Genomic DNA, 19,543 nt, shown 5'->3' on the forward strand with positions numbered 1-19,543 from the left:
TTTTGGAGAACGTGTTACCTTTAATGGTTTGGCGAGCTCTTCGTCTGAGCTGCGGAACTCCACATAGACGGCAAGATTACGAGCCTGAGCACAAAAAGAGCACTGTCGCGTTAATAATGGGCTTATAAACAACATCTGGATATGACCAAACAAAATAGACTGATGCTCCCTCGAAAAACAGAGGAAGTGTTCCGCAAGAAACTGTGTGAGTGCATTTTATGTTAATGCACAACATAGTGAAAAAAAATAGTAAATCGACAACTAATCGATTAATAAATGCATCGAAAACTTGTTCATACACAATTGTCTAAATCATCAGAATTTCAACCACTCCACATTAAATCTGCAATTTCTGCAGACCTCCATGAAAGCAAACTTTGTTGAAGCAAAATAAAACCCTTTTCTGACATGCTAAAGGCCAAACCAGGAACTAAATCATAATGTATGTTGGAGCATTTTTTCTGAAAATAATGTCTTATTTTATAATATAGCGACGGACGTTAAAACATGACCGCATTTCCTTGCAAATTTAGGTCAAAATTTCTATTGTTGCACTCTCTCAAATTCCGAGGATCCAAATTAATGAGTAAGTAGTAAGATGTAAAGCATATTAGCCAGTCATGGAAAATTCCAACGAGAAAGTAGACAGGTTGGGAAATCTTGAATGATTACAATCGTTAATCCCTTTTACAGTAAAAACTCACAGCTGTTTATTTGTAGAAGTAAGAACATTTCCCTAGTCACAACGTAAAACAACGCCAGACCGGACGGCTGCCTCGAGTGATGACAACTGCTTTACCTTAGCGAAGCTCTTCTGGCTGTCATATTTGAGATGCTTGGGGTAAACGTAGAGGTGGTTCCTGTAGACGCGGTATGGCTGAGTGAACTTGGTCGTGTCCTGGATGAACTCCTCCACCTCCACCGTGGGCTGCTGTTTGCCGAGATCCTCAAAGGGCTTCACGGGGATGAAAGAGGACGTGACGCAGTCTAGAAACAAACAAAAAAATACGACTCATGAAAAAAAAAGAGAGGGGGAAATGGTCTTGAGTCGTCGAGCATACTTGGAAGCTCCAGGGGGACATAGTCCACTGTGATGTCCAGAGTCCCGGGAATGGTCTGCAGCTTGCTGGTCTTCTCAGCCCTGATTGGATGAAGTTGTTCAAAAAATTTGTGTCGTCTAGGAGAAGCCCAACTGGGGTGGTTACGTCTTACCTTCTGTACTCTGACACAAGCTTGATCAAGTCTTCGGTGGAAATCTTGTTGCTCTCCTGTTTGAACAGCGGTGAGAAACGAGACTCTCGGTCCAGTGCCCCCTGGTTGTCCTTGAAAAGTGACCTGTTTGTACAGAGAGCGATTGTAAAAATGAGGCCGGGATAAAACCAGGCGCCCATATTTGAATGGATGGCTAGAATATTTTTTAATAAATAATTTTTTTCTCCGGACCCCCATTTTCCACGGAAAACTCACATTGAATAAGTATGAGCGTTTGAACAATATTTTAAAATTAATTTTATGTATATGCAAGTTTTCACTATTTGCGGACCTGCCCAATTCCTCTCCACTGTAGTTTTTATTCACAGAGGGTAAAGAAAATATTTCTGCGAGTTATGCTTAATTATATATACAGAATATTGTCTGTCTATATGCGTTGCTGCACCACATTTTCAAATATTCGTTGCGCGAAAGCTTGACCTGCTCCAGCAATGCTAATTTTTTTGTTGGCATCGCATGCCAGCATTACGCTAACTGGCTTCTGTAAATGAAGTCATTTCTTTCATTTCATTATTTTTTTAACGCGTAAACTTTAACTTGGTACTTGGCCTCTTTGAACAACTGTTCACCATCTTCTTCTTGTGATATTTGTGGCCACCTACAGTATTAGTTTTCGTACCGAAAAAGTTATCTCACAGCTCAATGAATACGACGTACTACTGTGCTCACAAATATCAAGTGCTTATGTCTGCTACTGACCTGACAGACCAAGCAAATGGCATCCGGTATTTTCCAAGTTTACCGCAGAACTGCTTGTTGGATTTTAAAATCTTCTGGACAATCTGTAGGCATGATCACATAACACACAAAAAATAAAACATTAACAAGGTACATCTATGGACCAGAGGACTGGAAAACGTTAGGATGCAAAATCTTTAGTAAAAAACAAAACCCTTTACCTTGCTGGAGTCTGTGTTTTTGATGTACGACTCGGTCCCGCAAGCAATATTTCCCATCAGCACCTTCTCTACTCGGGCCACCATCACTATATCCGTGTGAGGGTTGGTCACGGAGAATATCGCCTGCAATGACATTGCGTTAATGTCTGTTTAGGAGTGAACACTTCCTGTTGGAGCCGCATTCCAGTTGACACCTGTTTGGGAAAGCACAGCCACTGCTCCAGGTCCAGGCTCGGGTGACTTTCTCCTGACTTCTTCTCCCCGGGAGGGCACACGCCATTCTCCTGAGCTCCAGAAGCACTTCCGCCGAGCATCTGACGCACTGCCTCGTGGTTGAGGTCCACGTGGAAATCGGCGGAAACCTTCCTGCCATCTCGAACGTCCAACAATGATAACGACACGAAGAACGGCTCGATCTGGTGGGATCACAAAGCAAGACAAAAATTGAAAAAAAAAAAAAAAAAGAAAGAACAAATTATTTACATAACTGACAGTAAATGTCTGAAGTGCTCCGGGTCCTTACATTTGTGACAGGCCCCGTTTCATTCTCACTGACGCAGCCCTGCAGCATGAAGTTCAGTGATCGACACGTCACCATGAACCTTCTGCCGAGTTTCTCCTCAAAAGGACGCACTGTGGAGTTTTCACTCGATGAATGCTCCGCTCGTGGGCTCCTCAGGACCTGTGGTTGACAAGATTGCGGATTGCTTACTGGACATTACATTAGGTACACCTACAATCCATTATTTCGTTAGTTTGACAATCACAATTTCCAAATGTCTCACGTGCTTCTCAAATCGAGGGGCAGCCCCCCAGGCAGGGCGCGTGTGACCTTGGGGAACATGCTTTTTTCCCGCCATACTACAATAAAGTGTAATTGCACATCCACTCCAGTAGGGAGCAGTGGTGCTCTATTTGCCTTTTGTGCGCAGAGACTATTAACTCTACGGTGTAGGTTTGTTTTGCAAATGCTATTTTTCCCAGTTGCGGCGGAGAGTGGATGGGGTGGGGTGCGCGAATTGTTTTCTTCTTGCTGGGGGGGGGGGGGCGGAACAGAAAATAATTGAGAAGCACTGAACTATTGGAATACATTCATAGCACAGGTAAAGTTATACATACTGGAGTATCAGGGTCAAGCGAGAAGAGATTCAACCTCTCCTCCCTCCGGGCAAAACGAATTCCCTCATCCGTCTCAGCGATGTACTGCACAAAAGAAGACGACATATGATAATGATATGACAGAAAACCCCAAACCGCATGGCTTGTGCACGCTCAGAATAGACAGGCGCTTCTAAAATTGGCACGGTGAGCGTCAGATTGCAGAGGGAGCTTTTTTGAAAAAATAGAAACAATTATGATCGCTTCACGGATGTAGCAATTAGGTGAGAGGCGAGCGGTAATTTGGGGATTTTTAGTGCTGTTATTTGTCATGTTTTTATGACTTCATTTACTGTCCTGATTGGTGCAATGTTCACTTAAGATTGTGAGGGGATTGTTTAATTCATAAAACCGTTGCAGCAAAAAAAAAAAAAAACATAGATAGTACTTAAAATTCAGTTTACAGAATTATTTGATTATTATTACATTCCTATTTTCGAAATTTCCCATTTTGATGCGTTATTAAATTTCTGGGAAGCTTTAAAATTCCTCCACAGATTTTAATTCAAGTGGCAATTTCAGCTCCTTAAATGTCTTTTTTTTTTTTTGTAAATAATAGAAACAAGAAGAGGTGAAGAATCAACCTTAGCCAGCTCGGGATTGATGCCGTTTTCCGCCGTATCTTCGTTCTTCTGCAAACAGCCGTCGCTCAGCGACATGTCAAACACATCTGGAGGAATAACAAACACAGCGATGAAGCATTTTAATTTTTGTAAAACAGCTCCAGCAGCGCACGAAGCGGAAAAAGTGATGCATATATCAAACCCGGGATTAAATACGACCCTGATTTTGGCATTCATGGACTATAAAGCAGTCAAATGCCGACTGCAATGTAATATTTATGAGCATTTATTTATTTTATTTTTTATTTATTTTTTTTTTTTTTAGAATTCTCACCCTGGCGATGGTCGGACAGGTCCAGACTCTTGCGGTCCGGAGCCGGCCCGTCGTGCGGCGTGATCTGCAAGATGCGCGTTAAGGTGCTGATCCACTCCTCCATGTCCTGCTCACTCTCCGCGGCCAGCACGAAGTAAGTGACCTCGTTCATCTTCAGCTCAAAGGCGTGCTTCCTCAAGCGGTTATTCTATGTGGATCATTTTACGGCAGTAAAATACATGTCACGTGATAGCTCCGATTAGTAATGTTTGGAGCATACCTGCACTACACCGGTACATGAGTCGAGGAAGATGCAGCCTTTGGGTTCCTTGGAGATCTTCTCGTCTTTGTAGAAGTTCATGATGTAAGAGTTGTCCGTCAGCTGGGTCAGCTGGAAATATCTCCTCTTGAAGGACTGTGCAATGGTGAGAAAGTTAAATACACGATCAGTCTGAAGGACTAAAAATCAGATCATATTCGGTTCGTTATTTATACTGTGGAAATTTTTTATTTTTGCTATCTGCTGAAAAAAAAAAATATATATTTTTTTTAAATAAAATAAATAAAAAAAATCACCAAATTGTGGCTCTTGGCTCATTTTTGTATCGGCAATCGGTATCAAGGAAGTATGCTTAAATGATGTCGACTGAGAGACCAAGAGTGCGTTGTTAGCGGAAGTCATGAGGAGTCTTTGCCAAGCGTGTTTTGCTCTGCTGAGTGCACATTAAAAAGCTCACGCTAACAAACGAAGGAGGTCTTGTTATTGCTTGACAATTTTTATTAGGAAGAATTGGAAAGGCCGATCTCTACAAAAATTTCAGTTGCAGTTTTCTCACACTGCACTCGCTCAGAGTGAGAGGATATCGTGACAGCGTGCCCATATTTGGAAATCCTGACGTAGGCGGGCTACCAGGAAGTAAGCGTGTCACTGTATGTCGTCTCTCATGTGTCCCAAAGGCTCGGGACACTGCGACAACGGCATTCATTTAAGGGTACCTCCTTTGTCCTCCGCCAAAACAACACTAAATCACTCCGCCAGCTCCGAGCTTGTCTGACAACAAAGCAACAGCGCTCTCAAATAATAATTCGGGGCGCCTGCAATCATGGCATTTTTTTAGAAGAGAATAAATGACCAGTGGGCACTTGACCCTGTTTTGCCGGTCAGTCCCCGCCGTCGCGATCTTGTTGCTGTTCTGGCCTCAACCCTCCGGGCTTATTCATAAAAAAATTGTCTGCCCCCGAGCCCCAAAATGAGCATCCGGCCATCATTTAATCTTAGTTTTGATTGACACTCTTAGAGAAGTATGCAATGGAGCCGCCCCAAGCTCCGATTGTTTAGTCTCAATGAATGACTAAGAGATGAGGAAGTAGCGAGTGGGCTAACATAGCAAAACTTTCTATAAAGAACTCGGTCACAGTCATAGAAGATTTTCTCTCCATTCCAAAACCAGTTATTAAATTGCGTTTGTTGACTTTGATGTTATTTAATTGACAAGATTATATGATGCACTGAGAGCTCCCGGTCTTTTTGTATTTGCCTGTGCCTTCACAATCCATCACTTTCGACTGATTCATTCTGGAATGCAGAACCAGTAACTGAAGAAGAAAAAAAAAATGCAGACAGAATATTTGTCCACTGTGTGCTTATGAACCTCTGAGACTTTTTTTAAAATTTCCTCTCTGGAATTAAAGGGTATATAAATAAATTTCACTTGACTTCTATATTTGTTAATTTACATCTTGAAGCAGTTCAAGAGCATTTTGACGCCGCATAACAACAAAATCATAAACTTCAAGTGCATGCCGAGTCTTTGTCCTCACCCTGACAGTGATGCTATTGTTGACGGTGCTGTTAAAGTTGCCCTTGTAGAGCCAGCCCGACCGAAAGACACCGATTCCTCCCCCTCCTCCTCCTCCTCCTCCTCCACCTCCTCCCCCGCCTCCTTTGGACGACGACAGGGAGGTGGTGTCCTGAAAAAAAAGACAAACACGCCCACACATAAAGCATATCCTCCTTGTCATGGAGATCAATAGAAGAGAAGGAGACATCCTCGACCGTGCCATTTGTCAAACCAAATGCGTAAACAATGATGAGCTCGCTTCTCCATGAGAGTATATTTGAGCAGCTTGATGGCTTCGGGATAAACTCGTTTGAGCATCACAAGGCCGGGATGTTTCCAGCACGTTAATGCATTTGTTCTGAAAAGGCCATTACCAACCTCATCCTTGTCCACGTCCTCATAGTCAATCTCAAAAGAATGGGATGGCAGCTTCTCAGCTTTGTATAATTTCCTAGAATGGGGGGGGGCGGGGGGGGGAGACAATATTGAAGAGGATGTGGAATTGTGAAGATAAAAAGTATGCAAAGAGATTATTCAATTAATCCTCTCTGAGTGACTCTCCGGCTGCAACGGAGTCAACAATATATAAGCTGTGCTCTGTTGGTTGGCTTCGTGTGTGTGTGTGTGTGTGTGTGTAGGGGTGTGTGTGAGCGTGTGTATGACGATGAAATGTCGAGCAGGCTCGCAGCGAACAACTGCATTGGCGGAAAGACGCTTTGCTAAAGGTCACGTGGTGGTAAAAGCGGTCGAAAATAACTGCCGAAGTCGCAGCGTTTGTGGTGATTGCGGACTGACGCAGGAATGCTTCCCGATTGGCAGATGGACGTCGCTGCAGTCGGAACTTAGCGGTAACTGTAGCTGGGCAAGGAATATCGAGTGCTTCACTCAATGCTATACTTGCGCCCTGTGCTTCTCAATTATTTTTTTGTTATGTTTTATGCTCGTCTAGCATGGAAACTGTTTCCACCCCATAATAGATCTTAATGAACAACTCCTCAAGCAATGCATCATTTTTTTTTTTGTTTGCTTCCTTTTACATACATCAAGTATGTAATTACTTTTGCTGTTTTGGGGAGGAGCTTGTCCCAGTGTATTTTTTAAAGATAAACTTTAGGCATTATTTCGGAAAGTCCAACCACCTGTTGCTTTGTCGTGCAATTGATAGGCCATGAGATAGAGAGATGCACTGTTTTTTTTTTTGTTTTGTTTTTTAAACCCATTAGCGTTGACATTATTCCCACCAAAATCAAATAACGGCTTTTGGGCTGGCAACAAAGTGACTAAAAGCATTAACATCTGTCTTATGCTGCTTTAAATCCACTTCCGGTGAGGTCAGAGGTCATGTGAACTGACAGTGGCAACCTGACCCCATGGGATAGAAAGACGACATTCCTGTGGTTTGAATTGCTGGACTGTTTTGGCTCAGTCCCATCTTAGAAGCAACAGCCTCATACTCATGAAACATTGCTTTGTCGTCCTTCTCTCTTTTTTTTTTTTTTTTTTGCACTCAACACCTAACCCGCCATCTTGTTCTCCTCCACTGCTCCGATGGCATTTCAGGTGAACGTTCACAATGTTATTACCTTGGCAGCAGGCGGTAGTCTCCAGCGTAGTCGTCATACTTGAACTGGACCACGTTCAGATCCGAGTTGTAATACTTGCAGGCCTGGTGTAGAGGGCGGAGATGAAGTACAATTATTGGATTTCGGTAACCTGATGCAGCTGAAATATATGCACCCAAATCCTCCCTCATACACTTTGTCAAAAAAAAAAAAAAAAAAAAGGTGCCGAGTGTGCACCTTTCAGTGTATTCATGAGGAATAAAAGGAGCACCCCAGCCCACCATCCCATAATAAAGCAGCACACACACATATGTATCAGAGTGCATCTGACCTGTCTGACCAGCAGACATTCAGCCTGGAGCTCTGCGCCCTCAGGAACAGCTGACCTGAGAGTGCGTCTCTCTTGGGGCACTGTGGATACCTGCGGGGAGAAGGGCAGTGAAGAGATGCATTACCATGGCAACAGCTTCTTGAAGAGGATGCACAAAATGGGATGTTTCGCAGATTCATGAGCCGAATCCGGCAGAAGACATTTAGAAATTCAATCAAATTTGATTTATTGTAAAGTCAATATTGATAAGGTGCAATTATTTACTGCTTGCTTGCATATGAAGACCTCAATGTCATCACTGTTGCCACGGTTACGTTGAAAAAAGTGACTTTGTTACATTATTGGTTGGTTGATTTTGAAAGTATTTTCGTTACTTTAGTGATTACTGGGTTTTAAAAGTTACTTCTAAGCAGTTCTAACCACCGAGCTTAACATAAAAATGAAAAAAAAAAACAATACTTGATTGCAAAAATATTGTGTCAGTAATATTTAAGGATAAAGTTTTTATTGAAAAAATAAAATAAAGGCAGCATTTTTGACTTAACATAAGTCTTTCTGGATCCCACTTAAATTAACAAATACATTTTTATGTATATGATAGACAAAGTCTTTTTTGATCCAACTAATAATAATAATGTTAAAATATTAACATGTAATTATAATATAATTAAAATATATTTTTTTTTAAATGCGAGGACCTACTGCATGAGTTGCAGCTTCACGTGTAGCGACTCCAAATGTTTCTTCTTCTTCTTCTTCAAAAAAAAAATATATTTTCATATTTGCGTCTTTAGCGGTCACAAACTCAACGTATGAACTGTATTTCAAGCATGAAAATGCGAACATCTCTACTGCCTTTATTATGAGACGACAACGTACAGATAATGCGACTTGGCGAATATCTGACACAACTCGCCTCGGACATAACCTCATCCTGTAATATTTCACGGTATTTTACTTATATGTTCCATAATACACAGTTGTTTGTTGTGTGTCTGTTGGTTAGTGACCAATAATATTAATAAAAACAATCTTGTCCCAATTATTTGACATTAACGCGTTACACAAAATGGCAGCCATTATCAAGTTACCGCCATCATTGGACATCAAGCATATTTCCGCCCTCTTCAAGTGAGTGCTGGCTGCCATAACGCCGGCGTATTCTATGAGGGAATTCCCTATCACATCCTCTGAAAGCTACACATAAAGTCAATAATCCCTTCTCCTCTAACCGCATTAACCTCACGCGCGCACTTGCACATACACTTACTGTGAAATCATTGTCAGGAAACAGCAGCAGTTCTCGAAGAGGGTCTTGCTTGAGCTCCGCTCCCAGTTCCGAGGTCACGGCCTCGTAATCGAGCGGATCAATCAGCTTGGGCTTCTCTTGCTGCAAAACACAAAAGACGTGCGATCAACTTACTGTTTACAGCCTTGATGCTAATAAAAAACAGACGGGCGCCATCAACACATGTAGACAGTCACTAAAAAAAACCAACAGACATACATTTTTGTTTTATGCATGAAATGACTAATAATGCAGTTTACTGAGTCACTCAGTCATAAAACTCTTCAAGATGTGTGTCTGTGTGTCTGTAACTGCCTCTCCTGGTTGCCATGGTGCGCGGACAAAAGACGTATAATAGAGCGCTGGAACGGATTAATGACTATGCCATTCATTTCAATGGGGAAAGATTATTTGATATGAATACTGTGAGATAAGAGCATGGTTAGGTAAGGAATTAAAGTCTTAATTAAAAAAAACGATCCAAATGCAGAAGTTTGCAAAATGTCTTATTTAAAAAATAAATCAACTAAAAAAAAAAAAAAAAAAAAAAAAAAAAAATCAGAAAATATTAACTGTTGACAGACCAAAATTCCGAGAATTTAGACCATTTTTAATTGAATAAACGACTAATCAATTATGAAATACTGATCGATACATTTGATAACCGATTAATATCACTATTAGTGTTGTTCCAACCTCTCGGTTCACAAAGTTACTATTAACTTCCCTGTGTTCCACCCTTGAGACCCACAAGGTCAAGATTTTTTTTTCCCCAAGTCTCTGTTGCAGTCTCCATTTAAGACAGCACAATTTGCATTATAAAGTCATCAAGCATTGTATAACTTTTGCAATGAGTGATGTGAACGCAGCCTCAGTGACAATGTGGGGTTTAAACACGGAAGCAGTCAATTATCCAAAGGCCCGATGAAATCTGACCGTTCTGCGGGAAAAGTCATGATCTCAACATTTCCTGTGTGGTGCCGTGACATCATTAGGACCTAAAAACAGCACGCAGCCAGAACCCGAGTGGCTATTACCGCTCAAGGCGAGCTGGGGCACACCCCAAAGCACTTGATGACACTGAAGCAAAGGAAGGTATCTGCGTTGTACTTAATCGACCCACGGTATGGTTGGAATTTCCTTGCCGTACAAGAATACATATTCCACTCGCGTGCAGAAACCACTCTGACGCAAAATGTGAGTCCAAACATGAAATGAGAATGACACAAATATTCACAGAATGAATTCTTTTTTTTTTTAAGATTCACATTCACCCACCAGACACAACATCTGGGGACATGTTAAAAAATACCACAAGTGCTGTATCTCGACAAAAAATGTCCCCATAGAAAGATAAGGTTGTTTTTGCTTACTACTCTTTGTGATAAATTTGTATCATTATGGTTGTGGCACCACATGTAGGAGGAGTGTCTTGGATATTTTTAGCATAAAGTATTTTCTCGATTAATCAGAGAAAATTGTATTTCAAATTAAAGTGTATTACAAAACTATTTCCCCCTGATACTGTTTATGAACCAATTATTGTCGCGTATTTGGTAATGTTTAGTGACAAAACCACTAAAGTGCTGTACATGGAGCAAAAGTAAGTCATACAATAAGTAATAAAACTGATTGCTAATAATGAGGACAGTAAAAAGCACAAAAACCGTAAAACCAAAAACCAAGTCTCAAGCTGAGTCAAAAGCCAAAGAATAAAAATGAGTTTCAAGACGAGTTTTAAAGATGGGAAGCGAGGGGGATTGCCTAACGTTTAGCGGGAGCTCATTCCAAAGATAGGGACTCGCAAAAGTAAAAGGCTCGATCCCCTCTGAGCCCTCGGTACCTCTAATCAGCGTCTGGTCCGCAGACCTGAGGCACCGGGCAGGTGCGTAAGGGTGGAGGAGCTCAAAGAGGTAAGGTTGAAGATTTGGAAACAAATAATAGAATCTTAAAAATAAACTAAAATGTAAGCCATTGAAGGGACACCACAGTCAAAGTTATGTGCTCCCTCTTCCGAATACCAGTCAAGAGGCGAGCAGCAGCATTTTGGACCAACTGGAATTGCTTGATGGAGGATTGGCTGACTCCAAAATAAAAGTACATCTTATCAAGTTTCATATGCACTTTGGGGGTCTCTAACTTGCTTAGGCGAACCGGAAACCTCTAACTTAGGTCAAGAAGTTCAGGACTTGGATTGGAGGAGAGCAAAAAGTACGACAAAGGAAACTATCAGCTCATTACCAAAGCATTCCACATACTACATCCAAAATGGTTTATTGATGACGAGACTGCCAACTCTAACAGGACAGTCATTCCGTCCGTCATTATCCAAATCCGCTGTTTACATACAACACACATTGGATGACATTGCCGCAATAATATTTACAGAACAGAAGTAATGATGTGTGTAATGCTCAGTGAGTCAGACAAAACAGTTATTCAACATGTGTTCAAAAGATTACAGACCATCACTTCTGTAATTATTCACCAAAAAAAAAAAAAAAAAGCAGAAGACCGCACAGTGCTGGAGGAGACAACTGTAGCCAGGAAGTTAGAGGTAGCAGAAGAAGCGTCTAGCTTGTTTGACATGTGTACAGTGCTGAGGCGAGTGTTTCACACAACGCCTTAATGGTCCAAACAGGCCTGCAGGCACCAAGAAAATCAACAGCGCAAGTTCACTCAAGGTGACAGCAATACTCAAAAATCAAAAGGTCACTTTTAGCTGCACATTTCTTTTTTTTTTTTTTTAAGTCTAGCCCAGGCATGGGCAAACTACGGCCCGGGGGGCCACATGCGGCCCGTTAAACATTTTAATCCGGCCCGCCGGGCTTGGAAAAAAAATGAAATGAATAAACCTTGTTAATGATTTATTTTCTAAATACTGTGGTTTTTCAAAGACATATATTGTTGTAATACTTTTGTTCACTTCCATTTAAAATTTATTTATTTATTTTTTTTCTCTGATGAGGTGAGGTGACCAAAACACATTTTAGAACCCATTGTGGCCCGCCAATCAAAAAGTTTGCCCACCCCTGGTCTAGCCTATCATTATTTTTTATTTTCATTATTTATTATTCATCGGCGCTTTACAGTTTTTAACATTACATTCATTTTCATCCTGCCATGTAATCAGGAGTAGATTGGCCTACTTCTGGTCTACAAAATTGATGGACCTGCCCAGACTAGTTGTGATATTTTATTTAAAAAAAAAAAAAAAAAGCAGAAATTGTTAATTATTATTCAATATTATTCCAAAATGACATTATTCATCACATGTTTTGGTTAACTCCCTGACAAAGATTTAAGATGCCCAAGGCTTAACAATAAAGGCTTTTTACATTTAAAAAGTAGACAATTAGAGACTTGGAAGCTTTGCTCGACATACTTTTTGTGAGCCATGCCAGGCAACACAGCCATTAAAGATGCCGAAATAGTGCAGCCCTCTCAGACAACACTAGAAATTCCAAAAGCAACGGCATGTAAAAAGCAGACAGTGAAGAATATATTATTAAATTATTAAATACATACAATACTCAATCTGGTGAAATCCGACCTCATGCGTTTACTCTTGATTTTTCTCCTTAAGGTGATTTTGCTCCTGAAGCTCATTGTAAAGCCTAAATAGTACAACCAAAACTTAAAAAAATAAAAAAGTCAAATATCTATCCTACACAACTGAACAAACACACCACAGCACATGTGCCGTATCACAAGCAGAACTAGCACCACGTTATCTGTCAACGCACGTGGACGGAGAGGAAGTTGTTTTACACACACGAGCACACACACAAATGCAAGCACGCACACACACAAACACACGCACAAAGCTCCAAATTGTCTGCAAATGAGATTTCAACCGCCAAGGTGATTGACACACACCGCATTAAATCATTATTTCCCCATCAAAATGTTCACAAAGCGTATCCACAATGTGAAAATGTATGGTTTTAAACACAAGTCTGCCCTAAAGGAGAAAAAATTAAATAAAAAAAAAATCGATCTGCAAAAGGAGAATTATTCTCGCGGGTATAAATAGGTTCAGCATTGAATGGGCAGAGTCATAAAGTATTTGTGCACACACAGACATGCACTTCCTCTGATAAAACCTCAGAGCAGAACAACTTTAAGAGGAAACGACCTCTGATGATAGCTTAGAACAGGTGACATGTTACAAAAAGTAGTTTTGGTGCAAAGCTTGTGTTGGGCAAAAAATGTCACGGTTTGATTTTTTTAGGGGGGAAAAAAAAACAAAAAAGGTTTGACTAATTTTATGTTAAATTTCTTAAAATGTTATTACCATAGTCCAACTAAAAACTCAGGGTCACAAAAATACAGCAATCATAAAGAAAAATGTGCACGACACATCGAGCGAGAACGAAAGCTACAGAGCAACAATGATGCTGAGAGAGAGAGAGAGACGGATCGTGAGCAGTGGAGAGACAGAGAGCTCAAATCGTTTTAATGTTAGTATGAATGTATGAACAACCAAAATTCAGCAGTGTTTTCGGGAAGAAACTCACCTACCAGGCCAGATTTTCAACTGTATACGGCCACACATTGAATTAATTAACGCACAGTAGACGTATGTATGCATGTTCTGCCACGATCATAATTTAAGGGAAACTTTAATCGGCAACACTTAACTCGAGCGTGATACCGCGATCGAATGCCACCGTTGCAGGTGTGCGGTGTGCATTGAAGTTGAAAATATGTCTAAGCAGAAAGACATTGCATCTCTTGCAAGGCCACCAGGAGAAGACATCCATCTTAAACGTTCCAAGATATAATAAACATGAACCCGTGTGACGGCCTGCATCCGGAACATTGAATGATCTTCCTGACAAATGAATATCGCTTCTTCTACTCATTCCAGATGCTGCAACTAACTTTTTTTTTTTTCTTCCTCCGTTTTGTCCTCATCCTCCTCAAACGTCTTACTTTGATTTCCTTCTCGTCTTTTCAACACTTCTTTACTTTCACCCCGTTAACCTTTCAACGTCTCTGCGCAGCTTCCCGTGGTTGTCTCCCCCCTCCCACTTAGCAGGAGTGAGGCAGGCTGATGTTGCCGTTGATCAAGTACAGCTGTGAGGAGGGCACAGATGCAGCCCATTCCTGGCCAGCTTACAGCTCAGGGATTCCCCCGCTGAGTAACCGGGAGACAAGGAAAGCGTTTTGAATGTTGCCCAAGACATCAACACGGAGAATTCAGATAGACAGCCAAGAACGGAAACATTGGAGAGGAACCAAATGTATATTCTTGGTGGTCTGTTACATTGTCAGGCGAATTTATTGCCGCCCTGCGAAGGGAAGGAGGTGTGAGGAGAGGTGTCTCGAGCAGGAGAGCGGAAGTGCACGAGATGGATGGGGAGACGAGAGAGGAAGTCAAGAGGCACGAGCCATCTGCTTTGGATCATTACAAAAAAAAAATGATGAGACAGCACCTTACTTTTTCAACATTAGTGTTTCCTTCAGTTGGTGTTCCCCAGGGCTCACTGACGGAACCCCTGTCTTTTTAGCCGACGATATTTAACATCTTTTGTAAAAAATAAATATCTAATGTGTAGTAGGGCCCAAGCGATTATTCCGTTGGCCGATTTAATAAGGGGACTGCAACCTCTTAAAATGATCTTTAAACCGTTACAACTTAAGAGAAAGATACCAACACTCAACTCAATCATTCCAAACAGACTCAAAGAAAGAAAAAAAAAAATCTGTCAATTTTTGATGAGTCTTGTCTCTGTTGTAATTTTATTCTACCAAATATTGAAATTGGCATTGGCCTAAAAATAAAATAAAATAAATACTAAATTTATACTAGACCATTCACATGCAGTAAAACATCATAGGATGCCGCCAAACTGTTGGCTAATAGGAAAGTAGTAATTGGTATATTGTTGCAGATTCAAAATCAAATCATCTTTATTTATTCTTGCAAACTCCATGCTTGTTAGTGGAAGTCACAGTCTTCGCAAGGAATGTAAAATGAGCTCAAAATTGTGTGACACCGGCCTGGAGTTATATTTTGGGTCGACTTCCGTGTTTAAACTACTGGCCATTATTAACATTGAGGCAACCGGTATCAGCTACTAATTTTTTGCTATTCCTGTTTAATGAATGTCGAATTTTCACAGCATTAACATGAAAAAAAAAAGAAAAAATTCATATTGGGAAGCAGCGGCAAATGCTGAGCAGGTGTTCTCTGTTATCTTCGAGTACATCTCAGTCATGAAAGGCCCACTCATACTCTGATATATTCCAGAATGTAAAAGCTGAGATGTAAAAGCATCAACTCCAGTTTACCATAGAGACCAGCGAGGGGAACGGACATGTGAAAGGTTTATGGTGGGAATGTTAGAAACAAGAGGCGAAACAGAGGGAATGACTGTAAAAAATCACCCCGTGCCAAATGTTGAACATTTTTCCACTGGACTTGCAGAAACCTGGTTCTTGCTTGGGGTGAAAAGAAAAATCAAGCCAACACGGGCGGTTCCATACCGATACCTCACAGATGGCTTACATGCAGCATTGTACTGGAAAGTTGTTTTGGAACATTCAACTTCATGTAATCCAATCACTGATTACCAGACCCACTTGCTGCTGCCTGCATTTATTTATTCATTCTGTCCGTTAAATCATCTTCTCTCCATATGTTGGGAAGGGGAAAGTTTTCCCACAGAACCCAAATTCCTAATGTATGACCCCACACTCCACCTCTATTGTGCTCCCCCCTCATTTCCGTCTTCTCCATTATACATCTCAGCTGTGAGGGGCCCCACAACAGACAGAGGAGACATTAAAAAAAAAAAAATATATATATATATATATATACATACACATACACAACAGCGACAATGGCGAGAGAGGGACGACTACACATGGTATAAATTGATCCAAACAATTAAGACACCACACAAAAACACAAAGAGATGCATCAGCACTTGTTACCATGACGATGATGGTCAGAGGTGAGCTGGCGCTTGTATAGCCTTCCAGGGTCGGTGTTGCAGCATCCGTTGACGCTTGGTCCAGCCGTGAACACATGTAACCGCAGTCTGCCCCACCCACTGAGCGTAAAAGTAGAACCACACTGGCAGAACAGCCCATAATAACCCCTGGATGTTAACACCAAGAGGTGGACAAGTGTCCCCTGGTCTGTCTTGTCAACAGAGCAGCTAAGTGAGTCCAATTGCAGCCGCTGGTCCAGCCAGTGGTGCTGAGGTCTGTTCAAACCTCGTCAAGTACCGGCGGCTCCATCCCGACCCGACTAAGCTGACTGCAACATTTTTCTTTACGAGCTTCCACCACTGCCCAGCTCCGGATTCTCCGGTTCTTCCCGCGGCTATGACTGAGAATACACTCGGCCAGCCTTAGCGTCGTCTCTCCTTATCTTGCCCCCTCTCTCTCTCTCTCCCTTTCTCACTCTCACACTCACACACACACACATTAACTGCATCCGTGCACAGTCCATGCCAGCCCAGCCCAGCTCAGCCAGACAAATGGCCCAATGCAATAAGCGTCAGGTGACCAGAAGCAGCTGCTACAGTACACAAAAAAAAACCAACATCAGTATTCCTCACTGTCATTCTGCTGCACTCTGTTTTATTATTCTCCCTCCCAATCCCACCACTCCTTCCAGTTCTCCTGACTGTGCTTTTGCAGAAACCATTGGCGCTGCCGCAGTGATGACAACACGCCCTTTTTTTTCCTTTTTTTTTTGCTGCAGATTGAGCTCTTCCAAAAAAAAAAAAAAAAAAAAGGGTGCATAGATTTGACTAAGTGGTGTGTTTCTTCCTGTGACATAAAGCTTACCCACGGTGCTCCAGACTGAAGGCTCTGGCAACATGAACAGAATGTGAGGCTCGAGGGAGCTTGTTGCAGACTTGCAGAGTGGCGAGCGACAGAGGAGAAAGAGGGAAAATAAAGGAGTGGGCGGCTTTACAGCCGAAGCGTGCAGCATGTGGACGACAGAATGCACAGAACCGTCCTGCTGTCTAATATTGCAAAATACGCGCTCTAAATTTTCGCTCTCTCTATATTGGATCTGGTCTTGTCTTTTTTGTAATGTGCTTTTTTTTAAATTTAAATCTGTGGTTCCAGACAGTTTTTTTAATATATATATAAATAGAAAACTGATATACACCAGAAGCTCCAATCACAAATTTAATTTGGTAATTAAACTCACTTTGCAAGCCAAAATGTTGCCAATTGAAATGAATAGAAATGCAATGAATCATTTCCAGCCTTAGAAAAAAAAAATGTTCACCTACATTTGATACATTTGGTTACAAAAAAATAAATGTACAATACAGGACAGTACAATACATAAATAAATACAGTACAAACCATTTTGGACTAGCAAGAGCCAGAGTTTAAGATATCATATAAAAATGCCAGACAGGGAAGAGAATTTCCAGAGAAAATATAAAGTAAGTAATTGTTAATTCAACAAATTTTCAATTTATTTTAAAAGGGGAGGATTTGTAACAAATAAATGGCAATAGAAAATGAAACAGGAAGTTGACGCACATGATTTGCCTTTAGCGGGCCACGTAAAGTGAGGCTGTGGGCCGGATCTGGCCCCCGGGCCTCGAGTTTGACACCTGTGTCTTAAGCTCTATTTGCATTTTATGTTATCCAACTACCGCATAATATTTGAAGCAGTCAATGAAGGGGGAAAATCCACTTTAAAAATATAATTTAAAGGAACTCTAGACTGATTTAATAAATGCTAATTGCTTTATTTTTTTTGTTGCACTGAGAAAAGTTAATCCATTGAGTCAGTCGCAAACAAATCAGGTCACCTAAAAGCAAATTTGTACATAACACATCATTTGTTTTTTTGTTTTCTGCAGCTGGTTATCAAGCAACACATGGCATTTAGATACAAACATTCTCAAGCTGTTTGCTTCCTGTTGAGGTATCCATGGTGATCTTCTTAGGTCATAATTAGTCCAAACAGATCTGTGTCAAGTTGCTACCGGGCACCCCACCCACCACTAACGCGGAACGCTCATTATTACAATGCTTTACAAATCTATATATAACCGCAACAACGTGCGTTCATCCAACCACATGGAGACTAAAGTAAACAGACTTGCAAATGATCGCCAGCACAAAGCTTTAATCAAAGATGTGTATCAAATCAAAGAGATCAAAATCAAAGAATTTATCGCAACAAAGCGGTAGTAGTTGCCATTACCGACCGAGCGGAGTTTATCGTCCATTTTGAAGATAATAATTCTCAATCGGCTAAAAGTGTTGTCATCGATGTTTACGTTAATGTAATTGAAGAGATGTGGTTCCAACGCCGCCTTCCCGAAGGTACATGTCAGGCTGGAAAAGTGGTATCAGTGTTAGTATCTGGCCACTTTTTGGAATATGGTTAGTTTTGAAAACGGCCTCGCAATTAAATCCACATTTTTCCCCTCCTTCGGCCATTGTGGTTTAAAAAAGCAAGAATATATTTTCGATTTTCAAACGGTTGCCAGTTACGACTTTCAGGTGTGTTGATTTCGCATAGCGCTGCCCCCTGACGAGTGAGTATCCAATCACAAGACGCGTTCATCACCTTCAATGTAAAGCCAGCGAGAAGGCCTTACTGTCATCAACTCGTGAGCTGATTGGCTACCGCAAGTGCCTATCAACTGTACGAGCTCCAACACTCACACAGAAGAGACACCCACACGATTGAAGGCCTCGGACAAATAGTGCGTGCTACTGGTATACCAAATCTGCCTGGCAACACAAGCTATCTGAATTCTGATTGGATAAAAACTCTAACCTAAAAATACAACAATCAGATATAATATGACATCAATTTGAAGAATATGATCTTTTTTTCTTGATTATGTTAGTCAGCAGAGAAGGCCTTGACTCTCCACCACTAATTTATAATAGTTAGTGATGATTAAAAACTTGATTAAGTCTGACTAACTATACATCCTATTTGACAGATAGAAGGTCAAAAACGTTACTTGAATCAGTGCCTGCACAGTAAATAAAGGTTAATAATGGCAACATTTATTAGTTTCTGTGAGAAAAACGTATTCTAAATACAAATAAATCCCAGGTCAGTCTGGATTTTATTATATTAGAAAAGCGACGATCCGCTGTATTTACATAGCTGACAAAGTTATCATCACTCCGCCTACACACCCTGAGATGAAAACACAAGCCAGAAAAAAAATTGTACTGTTGTGAGCTGAAATGAGCTGTGCTGCATGGTGGGAATGCGGCTTTATAGTTTCCCAATCGCATGGTCCCCCTTGGCCAGTTTCTGTGTCGGGAGATCAAACTGAACATTTTGTTCACGTCCA

At 41.1% G+C, this 19,543-nt stretch overlaps 1 protein-coding gene across 6 annotated transcripts in view; it reads right to left on the reverse strand.

Annotated features, from left to right (window-relative positions):
• dock10 (dedicator of cytokinesis 10) overlaps nt 1–19,543 on the reverse strand; it is a 60,567-nt gene that overhangs the window by 24,565 nt on the left and 16,459 nt on the right. For 4 of the 6 annotated variants that reach the window (XM_088299895.1, XM_088299893.1, XM_088299892.1 and 1 more), the window contains exons 3-19: nt 9,210–9,329; nt 7,940–8,029; nt 7,630–7,712; nt 6,425–6,497; nt 6,027–6,176; nt 4,486–4,620; nt 4,227–4,413; nt 3,914–3,999; nt 3,291–3,374; nt 2,695–2,853; nt 2,366–2,587; nt 2,172–2,294; nt 1,972–2,054; nt 1,213–1,335; nt 1,062–1,141; nt 800–987; nt 19–84 (exon numbers count right to left, since the gene is read on the reverse strand). In XM_088299895.1, the coding sequence (XP_088156021.1) occupies nt 19–84; nt 800–987; nt 1,062–1,141; nt 1,213–1,335; nt 1,972–2,054; nt 2,172–2,294; nt 2,366–2,587; nt 2,695–2,853; nt 3,291–3,374; nt 3,914–3,999; nt 4,227–4,413; nt 4,486–4,620; nt 6,027–6,176; nt 6,425–6,497; nt 7,630–7,712; nt 7,940–8,029; nt 9,210–9,329 (2,052 nt within the window). Of the gene's footprint in view, nt 1–18; nt 85–799; nt 988–1,061; nt 1,142–1,212; nt 1,336–1,971; nt 2,055–2,171; nt 2,295–2,365; nt 2,588–2,694; nt 2,854–3,290; nt 3,375–3,913; nt 4,000–4,226; nt 4,414–4,485; nt 4,621–6,026; nt 6,177–6,424; nt 6,498–7,629; nt 7,713–7,939; nt 8,030–9,209; nt 9,330–12,755; nt 12,936–16,172; nt 16,757–19,543 lie in introns of those variants that run through there. The other 2 variants (XM_088299894.1, XM_088299897.1) reach the window with 2 other exon arrangements.

This window comes from Idiotropiscis lumnitzeri, chromosome 7 (assembly GCF_059441095.1).
Source record: "Idiotropiscis lumnitzeri isolate Australia: NSW breed Sydney's pygmy pipehorse chromosome 7, RoL_Ilum_1.0, whole genome shotgun sequence".
Taxonomy (NCBI): domain Eukaryota; kingdom Metazoa; phylum Chordata; class Actinopteri; order Syngnathiformes; family Syngnathidae; genus Idiotropiscis; species Idiotropiscis lumnitzeri.